At 46.8% G+C, this 16,846-nt stretch overlaps 1 protein-coding gene across 1 annotated transcript; it reads left to right on the forward strand.

Moving 5' to 3' along the window:
• Window positions 1–206: 206 nt before the first annotated feature.
• On the forward strand, window positions 207–9,579 carry LOC120995967 (tubulin alpha chain). The gene is made up of 4 exons (XM_040425537.1): window positions 207–355; window positions 6,131–6,353; window positions 6,465–6,613; window positions 6,909–9,579. Exons 1-4 carry the CDS (start codon window positions 353–355, stop codon window positions 7,881–7,883), a joined length of 1,350 nt encoding a protein of 449 aa, XP_040281471.1. The 5' UTR covers window positions 207–352; the 3' UTR covers window positions 7,884–9,579.
• The last annotated feature ends 7,267 nt before the right edge of the window (window positions 9,580–16,846 follow it).

Consider the following 16,846-nt stretch of genomic DNA (forward strand, 5'->3'; position numbering starts at 1 on the left):
CTGAGGATGAGGACAAGGCCTAGCCAGCTGCGATGCAACTGATAAGCCTCTGCTCTAACACACCAGCGGCCTCGCCACATAACCCTGCCGCTTCCGGCCGCCACTGAGCTCAGCTCTACACATGACGTTTTCTTTCGAATCTTCGAAGGAACCAATAGCCGTTCCTCCCCCGCCCACCCCTTTCCAGTGCGCCCGCCTTCGTGACGTCACGCTAACAAAGTTAATAAAAGGCAGTGGCTCTAGCACATTCCAGGGCAGTTCTTACCGAGACTCCTAACTGTCGGTCGGTGAGAATTCAGACGTCTTGGAACCGCTCTCTCTGTGTGGATTTCAACGTTTCTATTGAGCAGTCATGGTAAGTGATGTGAGGGAAGCGCTCCGGCTCTTTGTTAGACATGGCATCCTCTCTGACGCAGGAAGTGCCCCACCTAAACTGTTCACATTATGCCGCCTGAGAGCAGCCGCTCGCGGCGGAGCCTTCAATGGAAGGCGGTTATTAACCCCTTCCGTGCTGCGTAGGTTAATTGGGCGCGCTGTTCCTGAAACTCCTAGCCAGTGGCGGGTAGAGCGCGGCGGGCGCACGTGCTGGGTCACGTGCCGGGTTCCTCCCTTCTAATCCCCATGGTTTTCTGCAGGCATGAGTCACGGAGATGGCGGGGTGTGGGTCTTCGTTGTGAACGTTGTCAGGCTTGTGGGTGGAGTCACGTGACGGTCCTCCGTTAGGCTCTGCAGGCTCCTCGCCATCAGATGTCTGTTGCTGTGTCATGGCGCCCTGCTCATCCTAGTCTAGCCGGCTCCTGTAGAGGTAGCCATCATGATGCTAGTGTGAACACTACTCCTTCTCAGTTATGTTTAAAAAGGGCGTGACATAGGGAAAAATAATTCAATAAGCTTAAATACCGCTGCTACATCAAAGGTGTGACCCCAGCAGAAAGCTTGTGCACATGTGACCGCTGACCCCATTGATTGGCTGTAACGGTCATGTGAAGAAGGGCAGGGTGGTGGTGCAGTGTGCAGCTTATTTCATTGTTTCTAGCGCCTAAGGCGAGGATGGGTGATAAGTATGAGGTCCCCCTCTTGGCATCCCTGCTGTTCAGCGGTTTGAAGAGGCTGGCGTGCCCTGGTGCCGCCTCCTAGACCAGTGACGTCACGTTCATTGGTTGTGCTCTTGGAGCAGCTCAGTCCTATTCAAGTGAATGAGACTTGTCTGCAATACCAGGCACAGCCATTATACAGTGTATGGCACTGTGAGCCCTCTTCACACAGTTGACCAGTGGAGGTGCCAGGAGTGGGGGCCCCCAGCTGGTATAGATGACCTATCCATGGTCCCATTAAGTAGGTATTTCAGGCTCTAGTCCTCACAAGGTCAGATGGAAAGCAGTCTGTGCTCTTTCATAATGTAGAGACATTTATGTGGCAAACCTAAAAGTGTGGGTGACGGTGCAGTTTAGTGTGCCTTTCATTGTGCCCTAAGTGTCTGTGACGGGTATGATCCTGGCAGTATTGTCTGGGGGTGTGGGTATACACGTAGCTTTCTTGTGTGAAGGTGTGAGCTGGAGGATGGTGAAGTCATGGCTTCCCGCTACTTGTCCATGACTCATGATCTACTCACAGTAGAGCGATCACAGCACTTCCGGTTTCTCTGCCGGAGCATACACTGGGTGGGGGGTTGGGATTTTACTGAATAGATCTGATGAGCTGTGTGGTCTTGTGTAATTAGGAGAACAGTGGTCCCCAAGTAGTAATGCTGGTCACACCCGCAGCATAGTTAACCCTTTAATAGCTGCTAACGAGGTGTACATGTAGGCCTTCAGTCACACAGATGGATTCAGTGCACATTCTGTGCTTAGTCACACCCATCAATATAAAGGACTATTGTTATCCACAAGCATGGCCTATAATAGGACCGGCGTGCTGAGATTTGAATGTGTTCACAGCTCCATAGAAATGAATGGGTCAGTGTACCATCTGCAGAAAGATGGAGGTCTTGGGGTCCCCGCTCACACAGAGCCTATTGGTGCGGATGCCTTGCCATAAAGCTGACCACCGCCACAGATCCACCTTCAACTGTGTAAATGTGGAAGTAATAAGATGCCCGCTATGAAACATTTATTTTTGCACACAATGGGCACATTTATGAAGTGGTCTAAAAGAAAGCTGTTGCCCATAGCAACCAAGCATAGCTTTCAGTTTTCAAGAGCAAACCAGATGGTATGAGCCCAAGTCTCCTCTACAGGCTGGCCTTGTACATGAGCATCAGTGTTGTTTAAGGCTAGGTTTTTAGGACTCCTCTGTATTGTCCAGAAACCTGCAGTTCATGTTGAGAGTAGTAGTTCTGTTCTCCTGGCTTGATGTAGGCATGTGCTGGATCAGTATTATAGGTAGGTTTCAGCTATAGTGCGGTTAATCCTGTTGCTGCCGGTCTGGCATTCCTCAGTGAGTCAGTGGAGAGAAATCTGCTGCTTTCAGCCGGTTTATGGAGTAGAACAGAAATTAGTATGTGCAGCATATGATTAAGCCTCGTGGAGCAGAACAATGGGGATCGGCTAACTTGGGAGTGCCAGGGAGACTGGGGGAGAACATTCCTCAATTGAGCTTTGTGTATAATCCTGGAAGCTGCTCGGGGTTGTTGCAAACAAAAGATTTTGAATTTAGATGAGTCACAAATGAGTAGTCTACATTAAAGAGGGATTCCAGGATCTCACCATTAATGGTCCAACCTCAGGATGATACAATATGTAATCGATGGGGTGTGACGCCCTGCACCTCTAGTGCTGGAGCTAGTCGGTCAGCTGATCAGGGGTGTTGGACCCTTGCCAGATATTAATGCCACTTTAAAAGGGTTGTCCACCTCCGGGATCTTTTGGGCAGATCCCTCTGCATGGCCGCACCTGATACTGGATCACCGGTTGTTGGGTTCCGGCTCCTTTGTTCTCTGCTGCCGTAGCAGTGATGTCCCACTTGAGTCACGCTGACATGATAGACATGCCACTGCAGCAATTGATTGGCTACAGAAGCCATGTGACCCGCAGGGGGCCAGAAACCAGGTCCCCTGTGGGGAGTCTGCACAAAAAGCGTCAGGAGTAAACAAACCCTTTAAAAGGGGGTTCTCCCAAGTTATTTTCTATTAATATCAGATCGGTGGGAGTCAAACACCTGCCACTCCCTGCCGATCAGCTGTTTGAAGAGTAAACTGCACGCTTTGCCAGCGCTTTCATTGTTTACCTGCTCGCCATCGCAACGACAGCGGTGTAATTACAAGGAGCTGTCCAATTCACCTCAGTGGGACTGCTCTGTCCTATTCCAGTGAAGAGGATTGGTCATCAATATAAAGAAAGCGGACAACCCCTTTAAGTTGGTTGACTCCGCCCAAAAGTAGCTTTGACTGAGCCAATGCCAATCAATGATTGGATAAGGCAGGGTTCACATCAGGTTTTATGCCTTTGACGTATGTTAGAAAAAGGATTCAAAAATGTTCTTGTATCTGGCACAGTCCGGTAAAAAATATACTTTTTTCACAATGGAACTGTATGGCATCAGTCTGAGGCATCCGTTTAACAGATCAGATTTTTGTGTACATTAACACTTTCACGCCCGATGACGTACATGTACATCATCGGACAGGTGTTTATGGCGAGGCGGGTGGCCGCCTGCTTCTAATAGAAGACACCTGCGGCTCATGTCCGCATCCGGCAGTAATGCCGATTGCGGCTATTTAACCCCTCAATCCCGAACACTGCATCTGAGTGCGCTGAAAACCAAAAGCGCGCCCTTTCGGTTATGCTCCAGCTCCCCCGTGTGGCGATCAGAGGAGCCAGAGCTTGTGTGCAGAGGCCCTGTCTTTGGAGCACTTGCCTGTAATAGGGCTCCATAGGAAAGTAGTAAAATCATCATAGATTCCAATGCAGGTGCATTGGAGTCTATGATCATAGCAATCAGATTGTTATAGTTCCCTATGGGAACTATAAAAAAAGTAAAAAACACCCTTTTCCCAAAATAAAAGGACAAACAAAATACACATCAGGGGTGTCGCTATGTGCAAAAACACCCATAGTATAAAAATATATTCCCCATACGGCAAACAGCAAAACGGAAAAAGGCGTCCAAATGGCCGATTGGCTGTTTTTACAGCCTTAGCTGTAATATTTTCTGTATTGAGACCAGGAAGTATAGACTGGCAGGGGTGCGAGGTAAGCCATTTTGTGACCCTTGCTTCAAAAATTGTACTGGACAGTTGACCCCTTTAACTATTGGCAGCCTTAAAATAACATTTAGTTCAGGAGGCGGGTGTGGCACCTGAGAGGTTAACTGCTGCTAATCGCAGCTCCCTGCCAGCACCAGCCTCTGGGATTTGTATTAAACATTTACACTCATTGGTGGCAGCAGCACAGGGGGGGAGGGGGAGACTGCTTCCTTCTCTCCTGTGCTGCTGAGAACACTGAGCGCGCTGAGAGCATCGCGTTCCTTGTTCTGATACTAGACTGCGCAATAGCGAAGCCTAGTATCGAAAAAAGGCAAATCCTGGTATCGAGGTCGATACCAGGCAAAAGTATCAATTGGGTATTGAAAATCCGATACCTGAAACAACTCTACATAGGACTGCCTCCTGGACTTCACAGCCCAGAATGAGCAGGAATATAGATGTATAAGGCTACTTTCACACTAGCGTTAATATTTTCTGGTATTGAGATCTGTTATAGTCTCAATACCGGAAAAATCTCTTCCGTTTTGTCAATGGGGACAGAACAGAGTGCTCCAAAATGCATTCCGTTCTCATACCGGAGAGAAAACCGAAGCATGCTGCGGTTTGCTTTCCGTCCTGGGATGCGGAGCAAAACTGATCCATCATGACCCACAATGCAAGTCAATGGGATGGGGACGGATCTGTTTTCTCTGCCACAATAGAAAACTGATCCGTCCCCCATTGATTTTCAATGGAGTTCATGACTGATCCGTTTCGACCATGTTAAAGATAATACAACCGGATCTGTTCATAATGGATGCAGATGGTTGTATCATTGACGGAAGCGTTTTTGCTGAACCTGGACATACCCTTATTTTCACCCAGGCAGCCCCCCTGAGGCTAGCATTGGAGCATCTCATGCCCCGATGTACTCTCTTGCCCTGCACTAAATCGAGCAGGGCAAGGTCTCCTTTGTTTTCAATAACACACTGACGGGGCAGAAACTTCCGCCCGGCAGTGTTTGGTGACGTCACTGGCTCTGATGGGCGGGCTTTAGCACTGCCCTAGCCGTTTTACTGGCTAAGGCAGCGCTAAATCCTGCCCATCAGTGGCTGTGACGTCACCGGGCTTCCTGGCAGCCCCATGGAGAGCCCTGGTACTTCACCAGATCTCCAAAAAATGCCTTTGCCCTATGTGATTTAGCGGAGGGCATCAGGGGGGCTGCCGGAGTGAAAATGGAGGAATGTCCAGGTTCAGGAACCTGGACAACCCCTTTAAGTTTGTTTCACCAAATATTTTTCTACGGCACTTTATATCAGCAGTCAGCAATCTTTGGCACTCCAGCTGCTGTGAAACCAACTCCCAGCTTGTATGCTTGCTCCCCGGCTGTTATAGAAGCAGGAGAACGGAAAGGACAGATTCTGCACATAACTGAGCCTACAGACCCCATAGACTATAATGGGGTCCGTTATGTTTCCGCTCAGATGATTTTGGAGCGGAGACAAAAGTTGTGCGTGCAGGGCTTTTGTCTCCGCTCCAAAATCATCTTCTGAGTGGAAACCTAACAGACCCCATTATAGTCTATATGGGGTCTGTAGGCTCCGTTTGGCTCAGTTATGTGCAGAATCCGTCCTTTCCGTTCTCCTGCTCCTATAACGGAAAGGCTGAACGCTGATGTGAACTCAGAGGTGCCCATTTGGCTGTGATCTGCTCTTTAGGAAGACAGCTGAAAACTGACATGCTGAGGGCTTGTTTCCCTTTGTTTTACTGAAGTGATCAAACCCCCACCAATCCCAACTTCTAGGACACATCAAAAATTTTAGCAAACTGATGTTACTCTTTAATGACCAAATGCTTTGCAGAGATTATAAAAAGGAGTCTCTTTCTCATTTGGGGTGCAGTCTGATTTGACTGTATTGTAGAGTTATAATCTGTTTCTCTTTGCAGCGTGAGTGTATCTCCATACATGTTGGTCAGGCGGGTGTACAGATTGGTAACGCCTGCTGGGAGTTGTACTGCCTGGAACATGGCATCCAGCCTGATGGACAGATGCCCAGCGACAAGACCATTGGAGGAGGCGATGATTCCTTCAACACTTTCTTCAGTGAGACTGGAGCTGGCAAACATGTCCCTAGGGCTGTGTTTGTGGACCTGGAGCCTACAGTTATTGGTAAGTAGATCTATACAGTGTGTCCCACAGTTGTTCAGGAGTTGCAGTGTTGTGAATGGAGTTTACTTGATTTAGAAGTATGATTACACGTTTGCATTGTTTGATCTACAGATGAGGTACGCACTGGCACATACCGCCAGCTTTTCCATCCCGAGCAACTGATCACTGGAAAAGAAGATGCTGCCAACAACTATGCCCGTGGTCACTACACTATTGGCAAGGAAATCATTGATCTGGTGCTTGACAGAATCCGCAAACTGGTAAGTGACTATTCTTGTAGTGAGGGGGTGACTGTTACCTGCAGCCTCTGGCGTTAACCCTGAGAACAGAGACGGAAGCATAGCTTTCTTTGATAAGTCACAGTAACATGGAATTGCCACAATGCTTTGAACAGAGTTGTGAATCTGGCTTCATTCTCAGTGATGGCTCCGGTGGCTGCAGGTAACAGTTGATCATTGGGGATATCTGATCCTGACCTATCCTCAGAATAGATATCAATATTGACCCAGAAAACACCTTTAAATTGTTTCTCATTCAAATGTTTCTTTTCCACAGGCTGATCAGTGCACAGGTCTTCAGGGTTTCCTGGTCTTCCACAGCTTTGGTGGTGGGACTGGTTCTGGCTTCACCTCTCTGCTGATGGAACGTCTCTCTGTTGATTATGGAAAGAAGTCCAAGCTGGAGTTCGCCATCTACCCAGCTCCCCAAGTGTCCACTGCTGTTGTTGAGCCCTACAACTCCATCCTGACCACTCACACCACACTTGAGCACTCTGACTGTGCTTTCATGGTAGACAATGAGGCCATCTATGACATCTGCCGTAGAAATCTAGACATTGAGCGCCCAAGTTACACTAATCTTAATCGCCTTATTAGTCAGATAGTGTCCTCCATCACGGCTTCTCTTAGATTTGATGGAGCCTTGAATGTAGATCTGACAGAGTTCCAGACTAACTTGGTGCCCTATCCTCGTATCCACTTCCCTCTTGCCACCTATGCCCCAGTTATCTCTGCAGAGAAAGCTTACCATGAGCAGCTGACAGTAGCAGACATAACCAATGCTTGCTTTGAGCCAGCCAACCAGATGGTGAAATGTGACCCACGTCATGGTAAATACATGGCTTGCTGCCTGTTGTACCGTGGTGATGTGGTGCCCAAAGATGTCAATGCAGCTATTGCCACCATCAAGACCAAGCGTAGCATCCAGTTTGTGGACTGGTGTCCAACTGGTTTTAAGGTTGGTATTAACTATCAGCCACCAACTGTGGTTCCTGGTGGGGATCTGGCCAAGGTACAGCGTGCTGTGTGTATGCTGAGCAACACCACTGCTATTGCAGAGGCCTGGGCTAGGCTGGACCATAAGTTTGACCTTATGTATGCCAAGCGTGCCTTTGTGCACTGGTATGTAGGTGAGGGTATGGAGGAGGGAGAGTTCTCTGAGGCCCGTGAGGACATGGCTGCCCTGGAGAAGGATTATGAAGAAGTTGGGGCAGATAGTGCTGAAGCAGAGGATGAAGGCGAAGAGTATTAAACCTTTTAAAACATTTGAATTATGCCTTTTTCTTCCCCTGAAGTTAAAGTTCACCATCTTGTATGTTTTTTTTAAATAAAGTTCCATTTTAAATATGGCTCCTAAATAAGTGAGGACTGTTGAATTTAAACTTGCATAAGCTGCTAAAATCTTACACTAGTAGACAGCGCAGTGTAAATTACCATCTGCAATGGCTTAAAAGGGTTGTCTTATCTCACCATTAAATAGCTTCCCGTGCTATGCTTTTTATATAGCTCCCATGCACAGCAATGGGAGCTACTGAAACAGAGGCGTACCGGCCTGCTGCACTGTTCCCCAGGTGCTTGGCGTTTGCTGCTTAGTCTCATGTCTCCTTGGTAACGGCAAGATGGGACATCCGTTTTAAAGGGAACCTGTCACCATGAAAATGTAAGCTACAGGCACCATATTATAGAGCAGGTGGAGCTGAGCAGATATGTTATGGGAACTATAGGATTCAGCATAACTTGGAATTTATTCATCTGGGCTTTGAAGTCCAGGAGGTGGTCCAATCAGTGATTGACAGCTATCTGTGTATACACAGTAATAGAAGGAAGGCTGTCAGTCACTGGCTCAAACACCATGTTCAATGTGACAGGTATAGCACTTTCCATTGAGAATGCAAAACCTGCAGATGCCCTAGGCTGTAAAGTGCTTGTTTTGCAGTTCTTGGTCATACCTTAACACAGGTCTTCAAATCAGTTTCATTTTTTATTTTTACTCTAATGTTTGAAGCTACTTAGTTTACAGGAATTTTCATTTGGAGTACTGTGAAATAAATAGTAGCATTACAGCGGGTAATTAACTGTTAGAGCGGGAGTACTGAGGCGCATAGTGCATAAAAACCACTTCTCCCACCAAATATCTCATCATAAACTATGCTAGCAGCAGCCCATTTACCAATTGCAAACTGGAAATCTGACTTCCCTTCCACTTTACATTTATTTAAAAAAAAAGACCAATTAGTAAGATTAGAGGAGATTTAGTTAGCCTGGTCCTCACACAGACTGACTCATGTATCCTGCCCAGACGTATACAACTCATAGTACAAACCTATATCCTGTCTTACTCTACAGAACAAATCTAAATACATGCTTTTCTATAAGGGCATCTGTCACTGGCTGACCTGTTACATGTGCGCCTGGCAGCTGTGCACATCTGTTGGTCCCATGTTCATATGTCCTGCATTGCTGAGAAAAATGAAGTTTTAATACATGCAAATGAGCCTTTTGAGGCAATGTGAGAGTTGCTGTTACACCTAATGACTCTGCAACTGCTGCTCCCTCTCCACATGGAAAAACATCATACTGCCTGGTCCTGTTAAAGTGGAGAGGACTTGGCAGTTGTAGGGAAAGTGGAGCCTCTAGGTGTAACAGCAACGCTCCGTTGCTCCTAGAGGTTCATTTTCATATAGTAAGATTTTTCTCAGCAATGTGGACACATGAATATGGGACCAACACAGATGTCTTCAGCTGCCAAGTGCACATGTAACAGGTCAGCCAGTGTCATAGGTACAAATCTGCTGAGATGCCTTAAGTCTTGTACAGATGCTCACATCACGATAGCAGACTCTTTATTTTCTTACCATTCTACCTTCCATCAGTAGTAGTAGCTATAAATTATACTGTTTGAAAATGTAATAGTTACTAGTGGTGATAAACTGAGTAACTTCAAAATGCTTAGCCTACATTATTGTCTGAACATTGAAACATTTCATTTCTAACAACTTTAATGTATCGCAATTCACTTGCTATAATTGTGTTTTTTTTTCTTGGTTTCAAAACAATTAATAAACAGTTTATTTTAAAATATATCTACTTGCCCTTAAAATGTGTACAGGGGTTTTGGACGCTAAATATAAAGGTTTTCTGGAATTTTGATACTGATGACCTATCCTCTTGATGGGTCATCAGTATCTGATTCAGTGGGGGTCCAAAACTCGGGACCCCCGCTGATCAGCTGTTGAAGGCATCGTTCCTGTGAGTGCTGTGACCTTCTCCATGCTTGCTAAGCACAGCGGCGTCCATTTTGTAGCGGCTGTGCTTGGTATTGCACTCAGCCCCTTAGAAGTGAATGGGGACGCTGTCGGCCATACCTGTAATTACACCTGCTCACCACTGCAATTTCTGCAGTGAGCAGGTTAACAGAGCAGAGAAGGCAGCACTTTTGAGTGCTGCCTTCTCTTCAAACAGTTGATCAGCAGGGTTCCAGGAGTCAGACCCCCACCTATGATATTGATGACCTATCCTAAGGTTAGGTCAAGAGTTAAAACCAGACAACCCCTATAATTTTTGAGTCAAACTCTGGTACACATATTAAGGGTGGCTCTGCACTGTAGATTTGTGCAAAAATTATCTGCATACTCTTATCGAGTTTTTGGTGGATTTTGTACAGATCTCAGCAGGATGACTTACACACTTGCAGTTCTGAGTGAAGTTAAATTCAGATTTGCCCTGTTCGGTCTTTGAATTGCATCTGCGTAGGTACTGTAAAATACATCCATGTTCCAGCTGTCTCTTGGGCCTTAGGCTACTTTGACACTAGTGTTTTTGCTGGAACCATCAGGGTTCTGCAGAAAATGCTTCAGTTACTGATAATACAACCGTCTGCATCCGTTATGAACGTATCCGGTTGTATTATCTTTAAATGGGTTGTCTGGGTTCAGAGCTGAACCCGGACATACCCTTTTTCATCCAGGCAGCCCACCTGAGGCTAGCATCGGAGCATCTCATGCTCCGGTGTGCTCCCTTGCCCTGCGCTAGATCGGGCACGGGCTCTTATGTTTATCATAACACACTGCCGGGCTGATGTCACCAGCTCTGATGGGCGGGCTTTAGTGCTGCCCTAGCTGTTTTACTGGCTAGGGCAGCGCTAAAGCCTGCCCATCAGTGCCGGTGACGTCACCAGGCTTCCTGGCAGCCCCATGGAGAGCCCCAGTATGTCACTGGAACTTCTAAAAATACCTTTGCACTGTATGAACTGCTCCGATGCTCAAGTCAGGGGTGCTGCCTGGGTGAAAATGGAGGCATGTCCGGGTTCAGTTCTGAACCCAGACAACCTCTTTAACATAGCAAGGATGGATCAGTTTTCTATTGTGGCAGAGAAAACTGATCTGTGCCCATTGACTTGCATTGGGGGTCATGCCGGTTCCGTATTGCTCCACATCCCAGGATGGAAAGCAAACTACATGTTTGGGTTTGCCCTCCGGTATGGGAACGCAACTAAATGGAACAGAATGCATTTTTCTTTTATTGAGATCCTATGACTTATCTCCATACCGGAAAACTAAAACGCTAGTGTGAAAGTAGCCTTAGACTATGTATCAGGTACTGTTCACCAAAGTACATAAGGGTGGATGCCAACTGTTGATGTGGGAACTTCTGAGTTGTGGAAATCGTGTAGTTCCTGCCTTAAAGGGAACCTGTCATTAACTTTATGCTGCCCATAGTAACCGCAGAATAAAATAGACTGCTGAAATCAAGTCACCTGTCATTTATAGTTTGGTGGAATTCTTGTTCTGCTGACAGTCTGTTGAGGCCCCCCCCCCCCCCCCCCCCCCCCCCTCCATTAACGTTTCAGTACCTTTTGTTTTAAAGCTAGCATAAAAAGCATACTGGAAAGTTTTTCTTTCTTTTTTACTCCTGGCTTCAAAACTGAATTAGGTCTTAGAATCCTTGCTAATAGAGGAACTACATCCACTGCTGCTGTACAGGCTCTGCAAGCTGTGTGAGCCCTTGTCCTGTGACCAATAAAAGTATGTGCAAATGTGGCATTTTCTTGCTTTTTTTAATCAAAATGTTTGTCAAGGAATGTGCATGCAGTGTCGGACTGGGGTGTCTAGGGCCCACCAGTAAAATTAATTCTAATGGCCACTCTGTACATAAAAGGCAGCAAGATGATTATAGGTGCCCCAGCAACATCTTCACGAATGTGGAGGAAAGGGTACTGGCTGAGCTGCATCTATACTAGAGATGAGTGAATCAAATCCCATGAAGTGGCATTCAATCCAAATTTCAGGATAATTTGTTTCGCCTTGAAGCAGAATTTCCTCGTGCTTCATGTTAGCGAATCAATTTAACCTGAAATAGTGTAAACAAAAAAAAAAATCATACTTGCCTATTTGCTCGCGATGGGCCGCCATCTTGATTTAAGATTTTGGCTGAAATCCCTGTGTGCAGTGATGTATGACGTCACCCCACTGGCTGGCATCATGATGTAATTTTGCGCCAGATCTTCAAGCCGGCCTGTTGTGAGCAAATGGAGGCAGTAAGTTTATAAAAATAAATGTATGTTAATTTTATACTCGGATACCGTGATAATGTATGAATGTGGCATTTGGGGGCACTATCGCAGCTCCCTGTCATTGCACCCGCTACTTACAAAAAAAGGGGCTTCGTCACAAAGGTTTTTTTTTTTGTCAAATTGGCCAAATGGAACTTTTAAAAAATTCGCTAATCTGTACCTGGAAGTCATCTCGGCTACCTGACGCATCTATAATAATAGACTGGGTGGTTTGTTAAAGGGGTTGACCCTACTGGGATATTGATGGCATATCATTCACTAGCATGTCAATGTCAGAAAAGTGCAGATCCCACCTCTGGCACCTATCGCCAAAACAGGGCCACTGAAGTGAACGCTCGTGCAGCCACCCTCTCCACTATGGGAGTTCCCAAAAATGGCCAAGCACTGGCTCTGCTATTCCCAGCAGTTGCAGAGCATTGAATGAAGAGCATGCTGAGTATAAGCAATGTGCTCTCCGTTACTTCCGTGGCCCTGTTCTGGAAATACGCATGGGTCCTAGAGGTGTGACTTGCACCTATCTGACATTGATGGCATAACCTAGCAATATGCCATTAATGTTTGAGATGGGCTAACACCTTTAAATAGGCTTCCTAATTTATATATAGATGTAGGCTAGTTGAAATTTTGTGATTGGGGGATTTATCTGTGGATAGATGTTACAGAATTTTCTGTGAATTATTTTTTTTTGCCATGGAACTTTTTCTACTGCATTTGCGTGGATATTTGCAAGCCAAGGGACAGTTGCAGAAATATTTTGCTGTGGTTTCCACCCTTGTAATTACATTGTGTGTTACATCAGAGTCTAGCCAGTTATGGTACATTTGAGAAGAATAGTGATGCATGTACCTGATTGGGGAAATATGTAATACTGTACAATGCCCAGTATGTACAGTCTAAGGAACGGTCTCTCAAAAACTACTGAAAAAAAAAACCTGCTTCCTCTATCCCCACCGATCACCTGTTATTACTGATGGAAGCCGCATCTCGCTATACATGGCATAGAATTGCGCACCATCTATTGCAAGAGTCTAGGGGGGGGGGGGGTCATCTATTAAAACCACAGTTTTAGACACCGGTCTTCATAACCCTATATCTGGTGGCGGATCCACCGAAGTTATGAAGAGGCGTCGGCATCTACATAACTTGTGCATCCAGCGCCAGTACGAAATGTAAGCCAGCTTCCTAGCTGTCTTACATTTAGACCATTTTCTACGCCTTAAACAGGCATACAAAATGATAAATGAGACTGGCCTCTGACCCTTCCACACAGGGCAATTGCTTCAGATCGCTGAATAGTCTGGATTCCCTGCTTCAAATAGCTGAATAGTCTGGACTCCAGACTGGGGGACAGACTTCCTGGATTAGGAGTCCCTGCTCTGACTGTATTGCTGTGTATTTAAAGAGGACCTTTCACTAGTTTAAAAATTAGGAGTCCCAGGCTATGAGCTGTGCGCTACGATTGGCCAGCGCTGCAGCAAGGGACAACCCTAATACAAAAACTCTGCCCAGTACAACAGAGGGAGCGCAGACACCGGAGCCTATACCGGGCGAAAATGTCTCTGTGGGGATTTCAAACTCATAACAATCTACATTAATGTCAAGAACCTTAACCACTGAGCTATAGAGCTGAAAAACCTCATAGAAGTGTCTCTTGCATTAGGTATTCATATACAGAAGTATTACATAAAATAAAATGATACTTCTGATATATAAATGCATAATGCGTGGGAAACTACTATGAGGGGTTCTAGCCATAACATAGTTACAGTAATTTAACATGGAGCTCTATAGCTCAGTGGTTAAAAAGGACCTTTCACCACTCCTGACATCCCTATTTTATTAGCTTCATGTATTCCCCATGTAATAACAATTCTGGAACATCTATTCTTATAGCTCTATGTTGTGCCGTTCCTTTCTTATTTCTACTAGAATTTATGAATGAATTGCTAGCAGTAAGGGAATTGCTAGTCTGCAGTAAGGGAACAGAGGGGTGGTACAAGTGATGCATGAAAACCAATGCACATGTACACAGCCCCATTGAAAAATAATGGGTGGGGGGGGGGGGCGTGGCCAACTTCCGGCATGAGCACACGCATCTGAGTGTAGCTCTGAGTCCCGTTAAGAATCTTGCTCCATCCTGATTAACCACCTCCGGACCGCTGTACGCACAGACGCGTCCTGGAGGTGGTTTTTTCATTCCGAGTGGACGCGCCGGGGCGTCCTCTCGCGAGATTTCGGTCACAGCCGGCCCGCGCATGCGCATCGCGGGCCGGCAAAAGTTTGAGGACAATTGCATCAGCAACCTGCCAGCCAATGATCGTCGCTGGCAGGTTGCTGATTTTTAAAAAATCGAATCACAAGCCATATAACAGATCATATTAGTAAATATGATCTGTTATATGGCTTCTCTGCTCCTCTGCTGGTCGTTTTCGTCGGTTGGATCCAGCAGAGGAGCAGACTTCACAGTGAGTACACCAAACACTACACCTTAGCCCCAGATCACCCCCCTGCACCCCAATTAACCCTTTGATCGCCCCTGTCAATCACTAGTGAAAGACAAAAAGTGATCAGTGTAAACTGTCACTTTTTTTTTTCACTAGTATTGGCTGCTAGGTTTTAGGGATAGTTTAGGCCCCTTGGTTAGGAAGTTAGCGTCAGTTAGCGCCCACTGCACCGCAGTCACTTTTATTCGCTGATTAGCGTATCGCTAATCAGCATTTGTACTTTTATAGTATCTGTAAGTGATCAAAACTGATCACGGTCAGATCTATAATTGTATTAGTGTCACCTTAGCTCGCCCTCCACCCAAAACGCAGTGTTTGCCCGATCAGGCCTGATCGGTCGCCCACACGTGCGTTCACCCACGCCCGCCCCACCGCAGTGACAAAAAATTATTATTTTTTGATCACTGCACATTCACTTTACACGCACTGCGGCGATAAAAAAAATCAGTTTTGATATTTTTTATCAACCGCAGCGGCCTCTGGTACTTCGCTAGCCTCCCCTTTGTAAGACAGGTTTGCTTTTTTTCTTGGGTAGTCTCAGGGAATACCCCTAAATTTAGTAGTCCAAAATGTCAAACAGGGGTATTCTTCTGAAGAGGCCTACAGGATTCTGACCCAGTCGGATGAGGAATGGGAACCCTCATCTGAGGAATCTAGCGGGTCAGAATATGAACCTGTGGAAAGCAGTGGCTCTCTGACCCAAAGTTTGGACGAGGAGGTGGAGGTCCCTGACAGCACCAGGCGTACCCGGCCCCGTGTCGCTAGACCACAGGTTACGCAGGATCCGCTTCAAGAGCAGCAGAGTGGGGCTGGCGCTGCCGGATCAAGTGGTGAGGCATACACCAGCAGCGCAGCCCTTCCTGGACCTAGTACCAGCACTGCCGTACAACCTGTTGAAGTAGCGAGCACCAGAAGGGCAGTTGAAGCTGGTACGGTGGCACGTGCAGTAGTTACCCCGTCGCAGCCACCGCACAGACAGGCCTGTAGAGCCCCTAGAATCCCTGAGGTGCTGGCAAACCCTGATTGGCAGTCACCAACTTCAGCCGCACCTGTAGTACCCCCTTTCACCGCCCAGTCTGGAGTTCGGGTTGAGACTGCTCAAATCGGTTTGGCCCTTGGATTTTTTGAGCTGTTCTTGACTGCGGAGCTCTTGGACTTAGTCGTGGCAGAGACAAACCGGTATGCCACACAATTTATAACCGCAAACCCGGGAAGCTATTATGCCCAGCCTTTCCGGTGGAAACCAGTCCAAGTTTCCGAACTTAAAATTTTTCTGGGCCTTCTCCTCAACATGGGTCTAACTAAAAAGCATGAATTGTGGTCATATTGGTCCACGAACCCAATTCATCACATGCCCATGTTCTCTGCTGCTATGTCCAGGACACGATTTGAGACCATCCTGCATTTTAGCGACAACACCACCTCCCGTCCCAGAGGCCACCCAGCTTTTGACCGGCTCCACAAAATTCGGCCCCTCATAGACCATTTCAACCAGAAATTTGCAGATTTGTATACCCCTGAGCAAAACATCTGTGTAGACGAGTCCCTAATACATTTTACCGGGCGCCTTGGCTTCAAACAATACATCCCAAGCAAGCGTGCCCGGTATGGGGTCAAATTGTATAAGCTCTGTGAAAGGGCCACAGGCTATACCCACAAATTTCGGAACTATGAGGGAAAAGATCAGACCCTGGAGCCGGTCGGTTGCCCTGACTACCTGGGGAGCAGTGGGAAGACAGTCTGGGACTTGGTGTCACCCTTATTCGGCAAGGGGTACCATCTTTATGTGGACAATTTTTACACAAGTGTGGCCCTCTTTAGGCATTTGTTTCTAGAATGGATTTGCGCCTGTGGCACCGCGCGAACTAGTCGCGTGGGCTTCCCCCAACGGCTCGTTACCACCCGTCTTGCATGGGGGGAGAGGGCTGCCTTGTGTAATGAAGAACTGCTCGCGGTGAAATGGAGAGACAAGCGTGACGTTTACATGCTCTCCTCCATTCACGCAGACACGACAATCCAAATTGAAAGGGCAACCCGTGTGATTGAAAAGCCCCTCTCAGTCCACGACTATAATGCGCTCATGGGAGGGGTGGACTTCAATGACCAGATGTTGGCTCCCTATTTAGTTTCCCGCAGAAC

The sequence above is a fragment of the Bufo bufo genome, chromosome 3 (assembly GCF_905171765.1).
Source record: "Bufo bufo chromosome 3, aBufBuf1.1, whole genome shotgun sequence".
In the NCBI taxonomy this organism is placed as follows: domain Eukaryota; kingdom Metazoa; phylum Chordata; class Amphibia; order Anura; family Bufonidae; genus Bufo; species Bufo bufo.